This window comes from Castor canadensis, chromosome 12 (assembly GCF_047511655.1).
Source record: "Castor canadensis chromosome 12, mCasCan1.hap1v2, whole genome shotgun sequence".
Taxonomy (NCBI): domain Eukaryota; kingdom Metazoa; phylum Chordata; class Mammalia; order Rodentia; family Castoridae; genus Castor; species Castor canadensis.
The window spans coordinates 31510891-31526462 of NC_133397.1; the positions used below are offsets into that span (position 1 = coordinate 31510891).

At 33.7% G+C, this 15572-nt stretch overlaps 2 protein-coding genes across 4 annotated transcripts in view; one reads left to right on the forward strand and one right to left on the reverse strand.

The window, feature by feature from the left end:
• The first annotated feature begins 1192 nt into the window (after nt 1-1192).
• Nucleotides 1193-3081, forward strand: LOC109690659 (uncharacterized protein C3orf38-like). Its single transcript, XM_074049511.1, has one exon. The coding sequence runs from the start codon at nt 1221-1223 to the stop codon at nt 2268-2270; it is 1050 nt and encodes a 349-aa protein (XP_073905612.1). The 5' UTR covers nt 1193-1220; the 3' UTR covers nt 2271-3081.
• Nucleotides 3082-6662: 3581 nt separating this feature from the next.
• Nucleotides 6663-15572, reverse strand: part of Heatr5b (HEAT repeat containing 5B) — a 93461-nt gene continuing 84551 nt past the window's right edge. For all 3 annotated transcript variants that reach the window (XM_074049508.1, XM_074049509.1, XM_074049510.1), the window contains 3 exons: nt 12986-13137; nt 11559-11772; nt 6663-10230 (listed from right to left, as the gene is read on the reverse strand). In XM_074049508.1, coding sequence (XP_073905609.1) covers nt 9926-10230; nt 11559-11772; nt 12986-13137 — 671 coding nt within the window. In that variant the 3' untranslated portion in view covers nt 6663-9925. The remainder of the gene's footprint in view (nt 10231-11558; nt 11773-12985; nt 13138-15572) is intronic.

A 15572-nucleotide genomic window follows, 5' to 3' on the forward strand; every position in this document is an offset into this window, starting at 1 on the left:
AATTAAAATAATAATTTAATTAAAAAATCATTTTAGCTAATAAAATCTAACTTTATTTAAACAAAAATTCATTTTTAATTAAAATTAATTTTATCATGGCTGATAGAGAAAAATACTTCACAGATAAAATCAAGGTTGCTTTACTATATGTAAAACAGGATAGATTATTTCAATGTATATTACACTAAATGACTATTTTAGACTGTACAGCCTTGAAGCTGTAGGAAGACTTCTCCTGGAATATTAATGGTGATCAACTCCTGAGTCTATGTCTCTTAGAAAGCAGATTAGGTTTTGAACACATTCTTTTCCTTTCTTCCCATCAACTTCATTCCTTGCTTCTCTACCCCTTTTCTTTTTAAAAATTTTCAATGAATAAATGCTCTACTAAGGAAATTATTTTGTTTTAAAGTTGGTTTCCCCATTTGTAACCAGGAACTGAATTTCAAATAATTAGCATATAATCTTTGTTATATAAAAGTAACTCTGTGTGTGTGTGTGTGTGTGTGTGTGTGTAAGAGCATTTTTGTAAACTGGCTATTCCTGTCAACTATACACTGCTTCCAGGTATAGCCATTTCTCAGCAGAAGACACCTGGTCTGAATTACACAGAACAGTGTCATGTCCCCAAACTCCCACCTGGAATTCCTTAGACATACATTAAGCTGATTCTTAAAAGAATACAAATGTAGAACATTTTTCTTTTGCACAATATTTGTATCACAACTATGATTGAGAAAAAAAAATCTGTGCCAGAAAAACAAGAAAAATGAATGAAGTTGAAGGAGTCCAGTACATTTTGTTTTAATTTTTGAAGATTCATGTTTTTCTTATATGTCTTAAAACAGGATCAACCTATTTTACATGTACTATGTCTCTCTCCCTCTGCTTTGCAATCTCTCAGTATACTACTATTGTTCAATAAGTGTTAATTATAGTATTTGCAGTTATTCTCTATAATGGAAAATTCTACCATTATCGAGGTTATCCCTTTTCCCAGATCTTCCCTCAATAGCAGAACAAAAGTAGAAGAGGAGTAGGTTGAAACAGATCACATATACTTCCTATGAACATGACCAATGAGCTGATTGTATTCAAACTTAAGGAGTCAATAAATACAAATTCATTACAGGGAAAAGAGACAATTTAAATATGCTTCTCAGTATATGGCAAAAAGCAAACTGAGGGCGTCGTCCTCTCCCCCCTTCCCGGGGGTCGAGATGTCGGGGCTCAGTCCCTTAGAGAAGGAGGGCTGTCGTAACCTGCTCGGCCTACTGGACAACGACGAGATCATGGCCCTGTGTGACACCGTCACCAACTGCCTAGTGCAGCCTAAGGACCGCCAAAATGCTATTCATGCAATATTAGAGTATAGTCAAAGTGTAGAAGAACTTCTGAAGCGCAAAAAAGTCCGCAGAGAAGTCATATTTAAGTACTTAGCAACACAGGGAGTAATTATACCTCCAGCTACCGAAAAACATAGTATTATTCAGCATGCAAAAGTTTATTGGAAAAAGCAGTCTCAACTGAAACTGAAGGAAACAGCAGAGCCAGTTACAAAGACAGAAGACATCCAACTCTTTCAACAGCAGGCAAAAGAAGATAAAAAAGCTGAAAAAGTTGATTTTCGTCGTTTAGGAGAAGAATTATGCCACTGGTTCTTTGAACTTCTTAATTCTCAGAATCCATTTCTGGGACCGCCTCAAGATGAATGGGGGCCACAGCACTTCTGGCATGATGTCAAGCTTAGGTTTTTTTACAATACCTCAGAGCAAAATGTGATAGACTACCATGGAGCAGAAATTGTGAGCCTTCGTCTGCTGTCGCTAGTGAAAGAAGAATTTCTTTTTCTCAGCCCCAACCTGGATTCCCGAGGACTGAAATGTGCTTCATCTCCCCATGGGTTAGTTATGGTTGGAGTTGCAGGGACTGTCCACAGAGAAAACAGTTGTTTGGGAATTTTTGAACAAATTTTTGGACTTATTCGCTGTCCTTTTGTGGAGAATACTTGGAAAATCAAATTTATTAACCTAAGAATTGTTGGGGAAAGTTCCCTTGCTCCTGAAGCATCAATGAAACCAGCTGTTACATTTGAACAGAGTGATCTCGAGGCCTTTTATAATGTAATTACTTTGTGTGGCAACAGTGGAGTAAGACTTAATGTAATGCAGGCATTGGATAGTGGGACTGGAGACCAGGTTTTATGTAGTGGAAATGAGACATTGTTGAACAAAAGAGAACCGAGTTTGTCTAACACTGTAAAGCATTGAGCACTGTATATCAGCCTAAAATTTCTCTATAGAAACTTCCAAGCATGACAGCAGTAATTTCTAAGTGATTACAGATGTGACAATTGACATATTTTAGTTGAAATACCTTTCTGGACTACAAACGAATATATTATGTGAATACTTGCCTATTTCGACCTGAGTACAGCAAATGTTCTGAGAGCTTATTGCAGTGCATCAAATAAATCACACTTTACATGCTGTAGCTAATCGTGTGCCTTAGAAACCAGGTAATATTTTCATTTTACTTAGTGAATATTCCAGTAATATCTATACCTTCTATGTGGCAAACGATTGACAGTGTTCAGGCTTAATGAATATTTTACAAATGCATCTCACTGCCATACCTTTAAAAAAATTCAAATATTTTAGAGACATTAAATGTAGACTCAGAGTTTTCATTTTAGAAAATTCAAATGACATTGCTATCCAGAAAGGCCAATATTTTATCAAGGAGAGAAAAATTTGCTGCCCTTTTAACATATTTGAGGAACACTTTTTAAACTACTCTAGTTCAAACGAACATCTCTTACAATCTGTAACATTTAACTATCTTGGGCAATGATAAATACTGTCCTCAAAACAGATGTTATTCTTATCTAGGCTTCAGCTAGCAGTTTTATGGAACATTTATCTTAACACCATATAAATAATACATACTTTTGAAATTTTAAAGGTATGCCCAGTTCCTAACCTTTCAGTGAATTTCTATTCTTTCTCTTGATTGATGTGGCAGAACTGACTACCTCCAAACCCAAAGCAAAAAAAAAAAAACCCATACAAAACCCATATACATACACACACACATACACTTCATCATAACTTATTAGGAGTTTTCCTTATCCAATTTGAATTATTAGGTTTCAGTTACAAAGTCAAGTTCCCAAATTAATTAAATAGTTGTTTTAAAGTGCCTCACCACCCAGCAGCCATTTCTGATCCTAGATTTAATTAGGAATTTCTGTTTGTAAAAGTACTATTTGTACAAAAAAATTCAACTGGAAAATATGATGACATTGTACATGTTGATTTTTACATTTAACTGTGCTTATGACCATCTAAGGAGACTGATAAGGATCTTGGAAGTAGAAGACATAAACATTCATCTTTTTTTTTTTAATGACATGCCTCCTACTAAAAGTATAGATTATCAATTATCCTAAAAAACTTAATAAAAGAGGGATGTCAAAAAAAAAAAAGCAAACTGATATTGCAGTCTTTCTGTAAGAAGTGTAACCATATTAAAATGTGAAAGAAGCCCCAGTACTGCTAAAAATAATAAATAATAATAATAATAACAGCTAGAACAGAGTAGATGGACCTTAAATTTTTGCTTAAGGCAAAGTTCAAATACCTTAAAGAAGAAAAAGTATACAGTGTATTTTATATTTGGAAGAAGTCCAATATGGCTAATATAAAGCTTAGGATGAAAGTAATAATTATTTTATAGCTAATACTTATTGAGCATTTACTCAATAGAAACAGTGCATTTTACAAGCGTGAATTCAGTCCTTATAAAGTCCGTACGAGGTTAAAAGATCATGCTCACTTGACAGCTAAGAACACTCCCATATGGCCATAGACATCAGCATGAAATATAATAAAGTCAGAGGCCAGATTATTCAGAGCCTTGAGGATTACATTAAAGAAGTGGTCTTTATGCTAAGGTAACCAACTGAAGAGCTTTCAGCAGGGTATCAGAATTTGCCAAAGTTGTAATGTTTTCTTTTTGGAAAATGCTATATTGTTGGCATTGTTTTCTCAGGGCCAGACACTATTTTAAGGTCCGTTTCAAGTATTAATAATTTAGTCCAGTGCTACTCTATAAGATAGATGCTATTATTATTTTCATTTTACAGTTGCAGAAACTGAGCAAAAAGAGGACACGTGACTTGTCCAAGATTGTACAGATTGTAACCCAGGCAAACTGAGCCTACCATCCACTTACCTACACAGATAATCCTTGATTTACCATGGGAATACATCCTTAAAAACCTCTCTTAAGTTTAAAATATTGTAAGTTGAAGATGCGCTAATGCACCTAATTTACCAAACATTGTAGCTTATTAACACAGTGTACCACAGAGTACTGGTTGGTAGTCCTTGTGACAGAATGTCTGACTGGGAGCTGTGGTTTGCTCCCACTGCCTGACATGGGGAGAGAGCATTGTATGGCATGTTGCCAGCCTTGGAAAAGATTGGAATTTGAAGTATAGTTTCTACTGAATGTATATCACTTTACACCACAATAAAGTTTAAAACTTGTAAATTGAACCATCTATAAGGCAAATGAGCATGATGAGTTGGACTACAATAGTAACAATAGTAGCAAAGACACATGGAGGGATTTGATAAGATATTGGGGAGACTTGATAATGAACTAAATATAGTGAGGGAGAGAGTGGGAAGTATCAGTGATAATATGAATATCTATGCTTTAAAGCAACAGGATAGTTGAGCCGTTTACTAGAAGATCATAGGCTGGAATGCACGTTTTAGATAGGAGGTGAAGAGTTTAATTTTAAATTAACTGTGTTTGAGGAGTCTCTGAGCCAACCAGCAGGTATGTGGTTAGGTATGTAAATCTGAAGAGCAGAAGAGAGGTGAGGGCTTTTGACAACCCTAAGAATCCCTGCCTATTATCTCTTTCCTGCCATATACCATTCATTCCTAATCCTTACCACAATCAGTGATCATTTTATTATGTCCGTTCCCAGGCAGAATGTAAGCCTTTTATGGCAGATGAATAAAAGACAGCATTAGTGAATCATATCACAAAAATCTTTTGGAAATAGAAATTCAAGTTTGTTGTACATGTCCAGTATCAAGGAATACACTATCATAAGGCAAACTTTAAAAAAAAATAGCTTTCTTAGAAAAAAAAATTTTTGGTGGGACTGGGGTTTGAACTCTGGCTTCGCACTTATAAATCTTAGGAAATTCTTCTGTTCAATTGCAAACAACTAATTTTAAATAACAACATGTTGGTTTGGATAGGCTATTCCATTCTCCTAACTGAAAATTAATGTTCACGTTGCTCCTTTTTAACTTCAATTTCTTTACCTAACCTGGCTTAGATGTACACCAGCATCCAAAGCTGATCCTCCAACCCTTCTCCTACCCCATATTCACACACCCTGGAGGTCTCAGTGTGCAGAAGAGGATTATCAACAATTGTACTTTCACTAAGAACAGCCCAAACTCCACTAAGCTTTCCTACTAACTTCTTAATGATATACAGTCAACTAAAATGCCTTTAGCAAAATAATGTTTGAGTATATCAAAATATTCATGGCAATTTCAGGGATCTCTCAGCCCTTTTTTTTTGAATTTGGATAACAACGACCCATTTTCATGTCTGTTCATTCCAAAAAAATATTGTTTTCAACAATCTGGGGTTGGGGATATAGCTCAGTAGTAGAGACCTTGCCTAGCACACACAAGGCCCTGTGTTTGAGCTCCAGCACCACAAAAAACTACAATACAAAACAAGATTCAACAGTCTGTACCAAAATTCAAACCTGTCATATTTTTATAGAGTCTAGGAAATATATGTCAAGGAAATAATCTACAGATATTTTATTTTTAAAGTACCAAATGCAGTATTATTTATTAAAATGTAAAAAGTAGAAACAAAGTACCCAAGTAAAGGACAACAGTTGTCAATAATGGTACATCAAAATGATCATTATTAAATCCATACCATATTGTTTGAGTAACAATATGGGGAAATTCTTACAAAATAAATGCAGAAGATAGGCTTCAACATCAATATATAGGATGATTATAACTATGAAAAGAAATAGACTTACTATAAACATTAATTTGTTCTGGGTGGTGAGGTGTGGGAACTTTCCCAAAATTTTAATGCATTCATTAAAATTTTATGCTTAAAGCTCACTAGTTTAGAACAAGATATAAAATTGATTTTCTTTTTAACTCTGACTCTACTTTTATACTCATTGTATAAGAAAAACTGTACATTTTGTTTTACAAATGAAATAAAGGTATTTCCTTTGTAACTAGAAGTTAGAAAGAAGGAAGAGATTTAAAGAGAAGATCAATATTCAAAAGTTATAAAAGCCAAACTAGTCCAATTAAATTTCCATGGAGTCTTTGACCATGACTGAAAGTAAAGAGAGAAAGAGCAAAGACAAGCATACATGTATGAGGAAACAAAGCCTGAAGTGGAAACCTGTGAGTTCCAATGACAAAAAGAGACAGAATTGTGAATAGGATACAAAGGCTGTGAACAAATTCTCCCTTAGGAAAAGAAAAACAGTTGCACTGGTCACTTAAACATGCATGATTTTCAATAGTGCCAGCACCAAAAACTTAGCTTGATATTTTTGTAAATTATGATTAAGATATGCCTTTTTGGGTTTTCTTTTTTTTTTTTTTTGGCGGGACTGGGGTTTGAACTTGGAGTTTTGTGCTTGTAAGACAGACGCTCTGCCAGTTGAGCCACACCTCCAGCCCAAAACATGATATTCTTTTTTAAGTAAAATTCCGTAAGTAGTAACTCTATAAACTTTTTATTTTGGGGGGTCGGTACTAGGATTTGAACTTACAGCTTCATACTTGCAAGGCAGTTACTCTACTGCTTGAGCCACACCACCAGCCCCCATAAACTATTTAGATGTGAAAGAACTAGAAATGGGTTTGTAATGATTGAGTCAGGGTTTTTTTTTTTTTTTTGTGGTACTGGGGTTTGCATTCAGGGCCTCATGCTTGCTAAGTAGGTGCTCTATCACCTGAGTTACACCTCCAGCCCTTTTTGCCTTAAGCAATTTTTCAAATAGGGATCTCCTGGAATGGGATCCTCCTATTACACTTCCCAGGCATGATAGGTGCATGCCACCATGCCCAGCTTTTATTGGTCAAAATGGTGTCTTATCAACTTTTTACTCAGGCTGGCTGCAAACCACAATCTTTCCAATCTCCACGTCCAGAATAGCTGGAATTACACAAGCGTGAGCCACTGCACCTGGCTTCCAATATTTTAACCTCTGTGCCTGCACTGTAATATTTACTGTATTTTATACTGTCATACTGAGATAGCAATTTTATCTACAGTAAAGACTACTTACCATACTCAATAATATACTATGCTATAATACTACATTAAAGGATTGGCTAATGATTCACTCTTGATAAAAAATAAGTGGATAAATATACAGACAAATGTACTTTTAGATATGTAAAAGATCACAGAGAGAATATCTATTAAATTTTCCTTTTAGTTCACAGATGAGAAAACTGAAGACCCAAAGGGTTAGCTCATCCAAGGTTTTATCCCTAGTCCTTAGAACCTATGAAGAACAGGAACACCTGACTTCAGGGTTTATTTTTCTCAGTTAAATTGAGAACTCAAATGTATAGAATTGATTAATGAGAACTTAGAAAGCAAACAGAAGATACTTTGTTTCTTATCCTATTAGTACTGCTCAGATTATCCTTCAGAATCTACTGGCTATAATGAAGCTTCTCCTTTGAACTTCATGATACTGAAAGTTCATAAAAAGATAATTATACAAGTTGAAAATTTCTCATGGGCTAAGCAATGAAAGAAATTAATAAAAATAAATCTTCAGTGAGATTTTTCATAGAGAACTAGAAATGGTCAGTGGCTTAAAAGCGCTTACAGAAAGTATAAAGATGCAAGAGAGAAAAGGAGAGGGGAAGACAGGCAGAGGAACACTGCTGCTACATGAGGCAGTTTTCCCTAAAGAGGGAAATGATGGGAAAGCCAGGGAGGTACTAAGAACAGTAAAAAATAGCCAAGGCAGAAATAAATATACTTATAAATAGAACAGTGAAAAGAGGTTATGTGAATACATGCATGTGTGCAAAAATAAATAAATTAGAAGACAATCTGGCAGTTACTTAAAAAGTCAAACAGTTACTATTTGAGTCAGCAATTCCACTTCTAGGTATATACTGAAGAGCTATTACAACTTACGTAATGTTGCTCAAATATTATTCAGAGCATCATTTTCATAATAGGAAAAAGGTAGACACAACCTGAATGGCTTTCAATTGATGAATGGATAAATAAAATGTGGTGCACATTCAATGGAATATTATTTAGCCATAAAAAGGAATGATATGATTCATGCAAAAATATGGTTGAACATTGACAACATTACATTCAGTCAAGAATCTAGTTCAAAGGACCACATACAATATGATTTCATTAACATAATATCCACTGTAGAAAACCTACAGAGACAGAAATGAAATTAATGGCAGCCTCTGGCTGGAGGCAGATGAGGACACAGTGAGACAACTAGTAAAGGATATGGTTTTCTTTCTGGAGTGACGACAACGTTCAATGACTGTGGTGAAGGCAGCACTATCCTGAATTTTATATACTCTATAGGGAATGAGAATAGAATTCTACCAAAAATAAAAACAAAAACAAAAACCCAAGTCTGAAATGAAAATCAACCCTGTAGAAATAAAAGTCAGTTAGAAAATAGGGGTGAGAAAGTGCTTCTCAGAAGTATCTGAAAGACTGAGGAAGAAAGGCAAGGATGTGCGAGCTGCCAAGGGGCATGCGTATGAGGAGAGTAAGTAGCAGGTAACAAGTGATAAGTAATTATATATTTTGAAATGTTCAGAAAAGTTACTTGCTTTTGATGACACAGTCTATGTTACACTGTCTCGTAAAACCTGGTGTTTAAAACTTGCTAAATGCTATGTAGCAAACATTCACCCCCATCAGTTATCTGTGCTACATGGTAAAATTCCTATCGCATGAGAGAATGGCATACCTAACAATTATGACTAATTCATTTTTGTATGTCCTGAAGCATTCAGATTGATGCTTTACACACCCTAGGTATCAATAAATATTTGATGAATGAAACCAACCACAGTCAGAACCTGAGACTTTTTAATTACAAAATAACTTAGGCTAAATTTTAGCCATCAAAATATGTAGAACATTATACCACATTTGAAACATTTTAATGGGCCTTTAAATGAGAATTTTTGTTTGATTAACAACTGAAATATACACAAGCATAACTTAGTAATTTAATATGAAAGTTAAAAAAATCCATCAGAAAGATAAAGATATTTTGGAAAGTGCTTAGAAAATGTGACTTTATTCATAATATATACACCATGAAACAGAGACTTTCTATTATTTGGGTTACTTTTAAAATTTAAAGTCTTTGTTTTTAATTAATTTTTTCCATGACAAATGCTGAATTTTGACTTATTTTTCCCTGATAGTAACGTTAAGCTTCCAAACTACATGATACAATTATGTTTTTAGCATTTAAATTTAAAAGATCATGGCTCAATATTTAAAAAATTAATTAGGGCCTAGGGGTATAGCTCATTCACTTAGCAAGGCCCTTGGTTTAATCCCTATCACCAAAAAAAAATAAAAACAACAAAAAAGTAATTAATAAAAGAGAACCATTATTAGAGAAAAACGAAAATACAGTCACATGATTAAAAAAATCACTCCTTAAAAATCAGTAAGTGGTGCAAACATTATTTCACTTAACCTACCTGGAAGCATTGGGATACTGATATACGAATAAACAGAACCCACAACCTGGGATAATACACTGTCACTAATTAGGATGGAATATAAATAAAACATGTAAAGAAGAACACATTTAAAAAAAACTTGTTTTTAGCTTAATTGTTGGTGCAGAATGTATGGTAGGGGCTGGTTGCCTGGCAGCTGCTTTAGCTTTGCTCGCTTGGCTTGCTCGAACAGCAGTTTCTAGACGTACTTTCAACTCAGGAGCAGCCCCCATTACCGTCTTGAAAGCATGTGGATATAGAGGTCCAATATGCATTAAATTCTGGAGTGCAAACTCATGAAGGTCTTTGGAAGCTGAACTTGCTGAGACAAAAGAATTTTCATCCAGCAGGTAAGAGATCAAAGTGGGAACTAAAAGAGCAAGTAGCTGGACTCCTGTAAATAACAAAGACAACAACAAAAATTGGTCTGATTTGAGAGTATGTATTGTTTGATATTTTTAATAGTAAGAATCTGCTTACATATTATTTGTGTAATTGTAGTTTAATAGCAAGTAGGCTCCAGCAATATCCCCAAAATAAATGACTTCCTTTCAAATAAAAATTAACAGTACAAAATAATCAAAGCACTATAATTTCAACTCTCAAATCAGACCAATTTGTGGTATTATTAGTGAGATGTATCAATAATAAGCACTATCATTTTTAAAATTTTTTAATGGACTGTTTTATTCAGATTACAAATGTTATGTACTATGCCAAAACTTTTAAGAGATAGAATAAGCAGTTGGCTTTTTTTTTTTGTTAGTACTGAGAGTTGAATTCAGGGCCTCATGCTTCATAAGCAGGTACTCTACCACTTGAGGCACTCTGCCAGCCCTGTTTTGTGTTGGGTTTTTTTGAGATAGGGTCTCCTGAACTATTTCCTCAAGTTGTCTTCAAACCTTGATCCTTCTGATTTGTGCCTCCTGAGCAGCTAGGATTATAGGTGTGAGCCACCAAGGCCAAGCTAAGTAGTTGGCTTTTTTAAAAAAATTAAAACCTAAGGCTAAATGCTATAAAAAAAACAAAGGAAGGGCTGGAGTATAGCTCAGTAGTACAGTGCTTGCCAAATATGTGCAAGACGTTTGATCTTCAGCACAATGAACAAAAAAAGGTAAATGTGTCCTGTTAATGAACATGATGACATTCATTAGGAGGATACCAGCAAACAAATAAATAAATGAATGAGCATATGATATTAACTTGATGGCAACATTTTTTTATACTTACCTCTATATTCTATATAAGTTACATAATTCCTAAGAGTAAAATTTAAATGTTTGAATTTATCACACTTTTTTCAGCTTTTTGCAAATATTACAGGAAAATTTTCCAGGAAACTGGAAAGGTAGTAGAGAATTCTGAATAGCTATTGCAGGACAGGAGGTATAACTCAGTGGGTAGAATGTGTGTTTAGCATGAACAACAACATGGGTGGAAGGAAGGAAGGAAGGAAGGAGAGAGGGAGGGAGGGAGGGAGGGAGGGAGGGAGGAAGAAAGGGAGGAAGGGAGGGAGGAATTCATATGACTTCCTATTCATTAAAAAGAAATATAAATCAATTCAAGACATTATATTAGTAACATGAGGAAATATACTTTCAGACAGTAATTGCTCTTTAGTAAACTTACTGCAGCAAAAACCTGTGTCTAATATTAAATAAGATTTATATATGATAGAGATCTTCATTTTGGACTAATCACTTTTTATAAGAAAGTACTTACTGTTCTGTTCTTCACCAAGAGCAACCAATGTTTCAAGAACTTTAATTCCTTCTTGAACAGCTAAAAGTTCTGTGTTACTGGCTGGTTTGTTTCTTTCAACAGCTTTTAGCTTTTCAACCACAATTGGAGCTAATGAATGGATATAGGGAGTTGAAAGGGCACGGTTGGAATGTTGAAAAACTGATAGAAGAAGCTGGTAACATTTGGCTTGGACCTATATAAGAAAATCATTTTAACATTAAAATGTGTGACAGCTCTTATATGCTCTGCAATCACATTGCATCTTAATATTCACAGAAAAAAAGTGATACTGCAGGATGAAAACACAAATGCCATTTTTGACTTAGAAAAATGGAGGAGAATAACAGGACTTTAAATAAGCAACTAAATAAAGCTGAAAAGAAATTAATAAAAATTCCTTTTATGATAATCACCATGTTTATGTAACTCATATATTTCTATAGTATACAGTGGCAGAAATCAGGAATTCCAATTTGTTTTTAATTCTTCCTTTAACGTATAATTGTCTCTCCCACTTCAACCTAATACTCTAAGGCAGGCTAATACAGAAATGATTTGAAACAAAGCTATAAGTTCACATTGTTTTCTATATCTGAAATCCATTTGATTCTCTGGAAACAAATGGTTATACCAATTTAAGTTTCCTAGGCCTAGAATTTAAAGTCTCACTGGCTCTATTTTAGGTTAGAAAAACTTCATATTAATAATTTTTCTTTTAAAAGGGAAGAAAAATTCATCAATATATGTGACAAAAAGGGAGGAATAAAAATTTTTCAGTGCTGTAGTAGAACATGAATTGTTAAACTTCACTAGACATCAAAAATATCTAGAGAACATTTGAAAAATACAGATCCCTGGGCCACAATCTGCAGACTAGTTCAGAAGCTAGTGGTAAAGTCAAGAAATATTCCAAAACGGGTTTTCCCCCATGTGCGGCATGTTTGAGAATCATTAGTTTAGAATTTGATATTGTAAAACACTAAAACACATTTTCCTGTTTTTTTTTCTTTGTCAGTAATTAGGGTTTGAACTCAGGGCCTCGCCTAAAACACATTTTCTAGACAAACTAGAGCTTTCCATAGGTTCATTGAAACATCTAATGATGTAAATTTATCCTTTAACATCCTTGGTATCATTGAAATAAATACTGAAAAACACAATGAACTCATGTAGTCTCCACCTATATAGCCCAGAGCTAATCAAGTATTTCAGATACCAGAGAATTTCTGCATATGTGAATATATATATTCATGTGTGTCACTCCTAGCTCTTAAGCACAGTGGTCTTTCCAGTTTTTCCACTTAAAATTCATACTGCAAACACTTAGATTTTTATTATATGTACTATATTTTAATGAATCAATCTGAAAATTTCCTGATAAAGTAGAATGTTTAAGTGTAACTTACCCATGGGTCACATGAATTTAATGCATTTTTAAATCTGTTCACACAGCCATTCTGTAATGACTGGACTCCTATTATTTCACTACTAGCAGACCACAGGAAGAGTGCAATTGCTGTTAGCATGCTTACTTCATCAGGAGTAGGCACAGAATCTTCTGAAAATGAAAAATTAGAGCAATGTGCTATTTCTAAAACATTTCAAATTTCAATCTTGAACAGTAACATTCTTCCCCCAACATTTATAGCATTGTATGTGTCAATCAAAAAAATAAACATTAAAAAATTGTGATTTTTAAACTATGGTAATAATAAATGATTTGGGCATACTGGATGCTAAAACTGTGTAAAAGTTTGATGGGAAGCAGACAACTGAGATAATCTCAAAGTATCTCTCTACAGATCACTTGTTAATTATAAAGGGAAAAATGGCAACATTGAGGTAGAAAAACACGGCAGACATTATTTTAACAAAGATATTAAAGTTTTCTAATAATGGGGAAAAGCAATTTTAAATGTCTCCTTATATGACATTCTGCAAAAGATAACATTCCTTATGTAGTATTCTGGCCAAAAATGCATAAGCCAAATTTAAGCTAAACTGAGGAAAAATGAGACAATTCTAAATCAAGGAACATTCTAAAAAACAGATGACCTGTACTCTTCAAAAACATTAATGTCATAAAAGATAAAGGCTGAGAAACTATCCCAAATTAAAGAAGACTAAAGCAATATGACAGCTAGATTTTTTAAAAAGTTATATGAAGGTCATTATTAGGGCAACTTTTGAAATTTGCACAAGAATAATACAGTATCATTGTATTAATGTTAAACTTCCTAAATTTGATAATTCTTCTGACTGTGTAAGGGACCTTGCTGTTAAGATATCCATGAAGTGTTCAAGAGTAAAGTGTCATGATGACTTCAATGAAGTCACAAATGTTTTGGCAAAATTAATAATGGTATTAACAATGATGATGTATGTGTGGATTACACAGAGAAATAAACCATGGTGACAAAATATGAACTAGTGAATCTAAGACAAGGGAATACTGGATTTCACTATTCTATTCTTGTACCTTTTAATAAATTTTTAATTTGTTTCAAAAGCAAAGATTTTAAAAATAAAAAAGTGCTGCAGCAATCTTTAGATGATTCATTATATCCACAGAGATTTACATGTGTGTTTGTGTGCTCTCATGTAAATACACACATTTTTTCAGTGGAAGATCTCAGCTCTTATAATAAGAAAGAGGATTTCCAGAATGGAAATTCTCTATTGTAACACTTTTTTGTTAAGCAAGGGATCTGCATGCCTTACTACACAGATCCTATACAAATACTGCCACAGCCTAGATCCCTATACTTCACAACTGAGAGGTCTCCTGAGAACTCAATTCTAAACTGAGTATTAGATAATTTTATTACCAGACCTCTAAATTCAATTTATATGAATGAACTAGTTAGATAAAATACCAACACCTCACCTTAAAATTGAATATTGATTCTGGATCCCCCCAACAAAATTAAAGTAATATTTGTATTTTTAAACAATTTCTTTTTGTTATTCCTACTTAACAGCCCATCTATCAATCTCCATATATGTGTATAAGTATGGTACTTAATGTTTCTTTAGTTTGTTAAAATCTATATTAAGAAGCAAAATATTGCCAAGTGCTGGTGGCTCATGCCTGTAATCCTAGCTACTTCAGAGGCTGAGATCAGGAGGATCATGATATGAGGCCAGCCAGGGCAAGCAGTTCAAGAGTTTCCATCTTCAAAACAAACAGAGAAAAATGGACTGGAGGTATGGCTCAAGTGGTAAAGCAAGTGCAAAGCCCTGAGTTCAAACCCTGTCCCACCAAAAAGTAATAATAAAATAAAATATACCATCAATTCCATTTATTGGTGTATTCCCTAAAAAATTTCTCACAGCACACATGTATGAGGAATTTATAAGGATGTTCACTGAAGCAATGTTTTTAATTGGGAAAAATTAGATACAGCAAAAATATCCACTGACAGGAGAATGAATAATAATTAATAAAGATGTGATTAAAAGCTACGTAAGAGTTTAAAAGAGTGAATGTGTTTTACACACCCACATTAATAAACCTAAAATAACTGAGTGAGGGAACAAAGGTAGAATGAGATGTTATATTACTTACATAAATTGAAAAATAAAAATACTGTATGTCGCTCATGGTTAATTACCTCATGATAAATAACACTGTAATACATATACATATTAGTGGATACATATTATTAATATGACTGATGCATATTAATATAGGAAATAAACTGTCTATTTACATGGACAGTTCTAGAATAAAATATTTTAATATCAGGATTGTGGTTCCATTTGGAGGTATGGTGGGATAATGATAGGTATTTTAACTTCTTTCCTACTTTATTATTTTTATTGAACAAAACATATAACACACACACACACACACACACACACACACACACACACATATATATATATATATATATATATATATATATATATGTATCAGTTTTCTGACAAGGTTTATTCAAATAATCAATGTATTAGGGAACAGGTATCTTAATACATTAAAGCTTTTAAAAG

What these genes read in the sequence shown, in the direction of transcription:
- LOC109690659 (XM_074049511.1), top strand. Translation starts at nt 1,221, where the DNA reads ATGTCGGGGCTCAGTCCCTTAGAGAAGGAGGGCTGTCGTAACCTGCTC.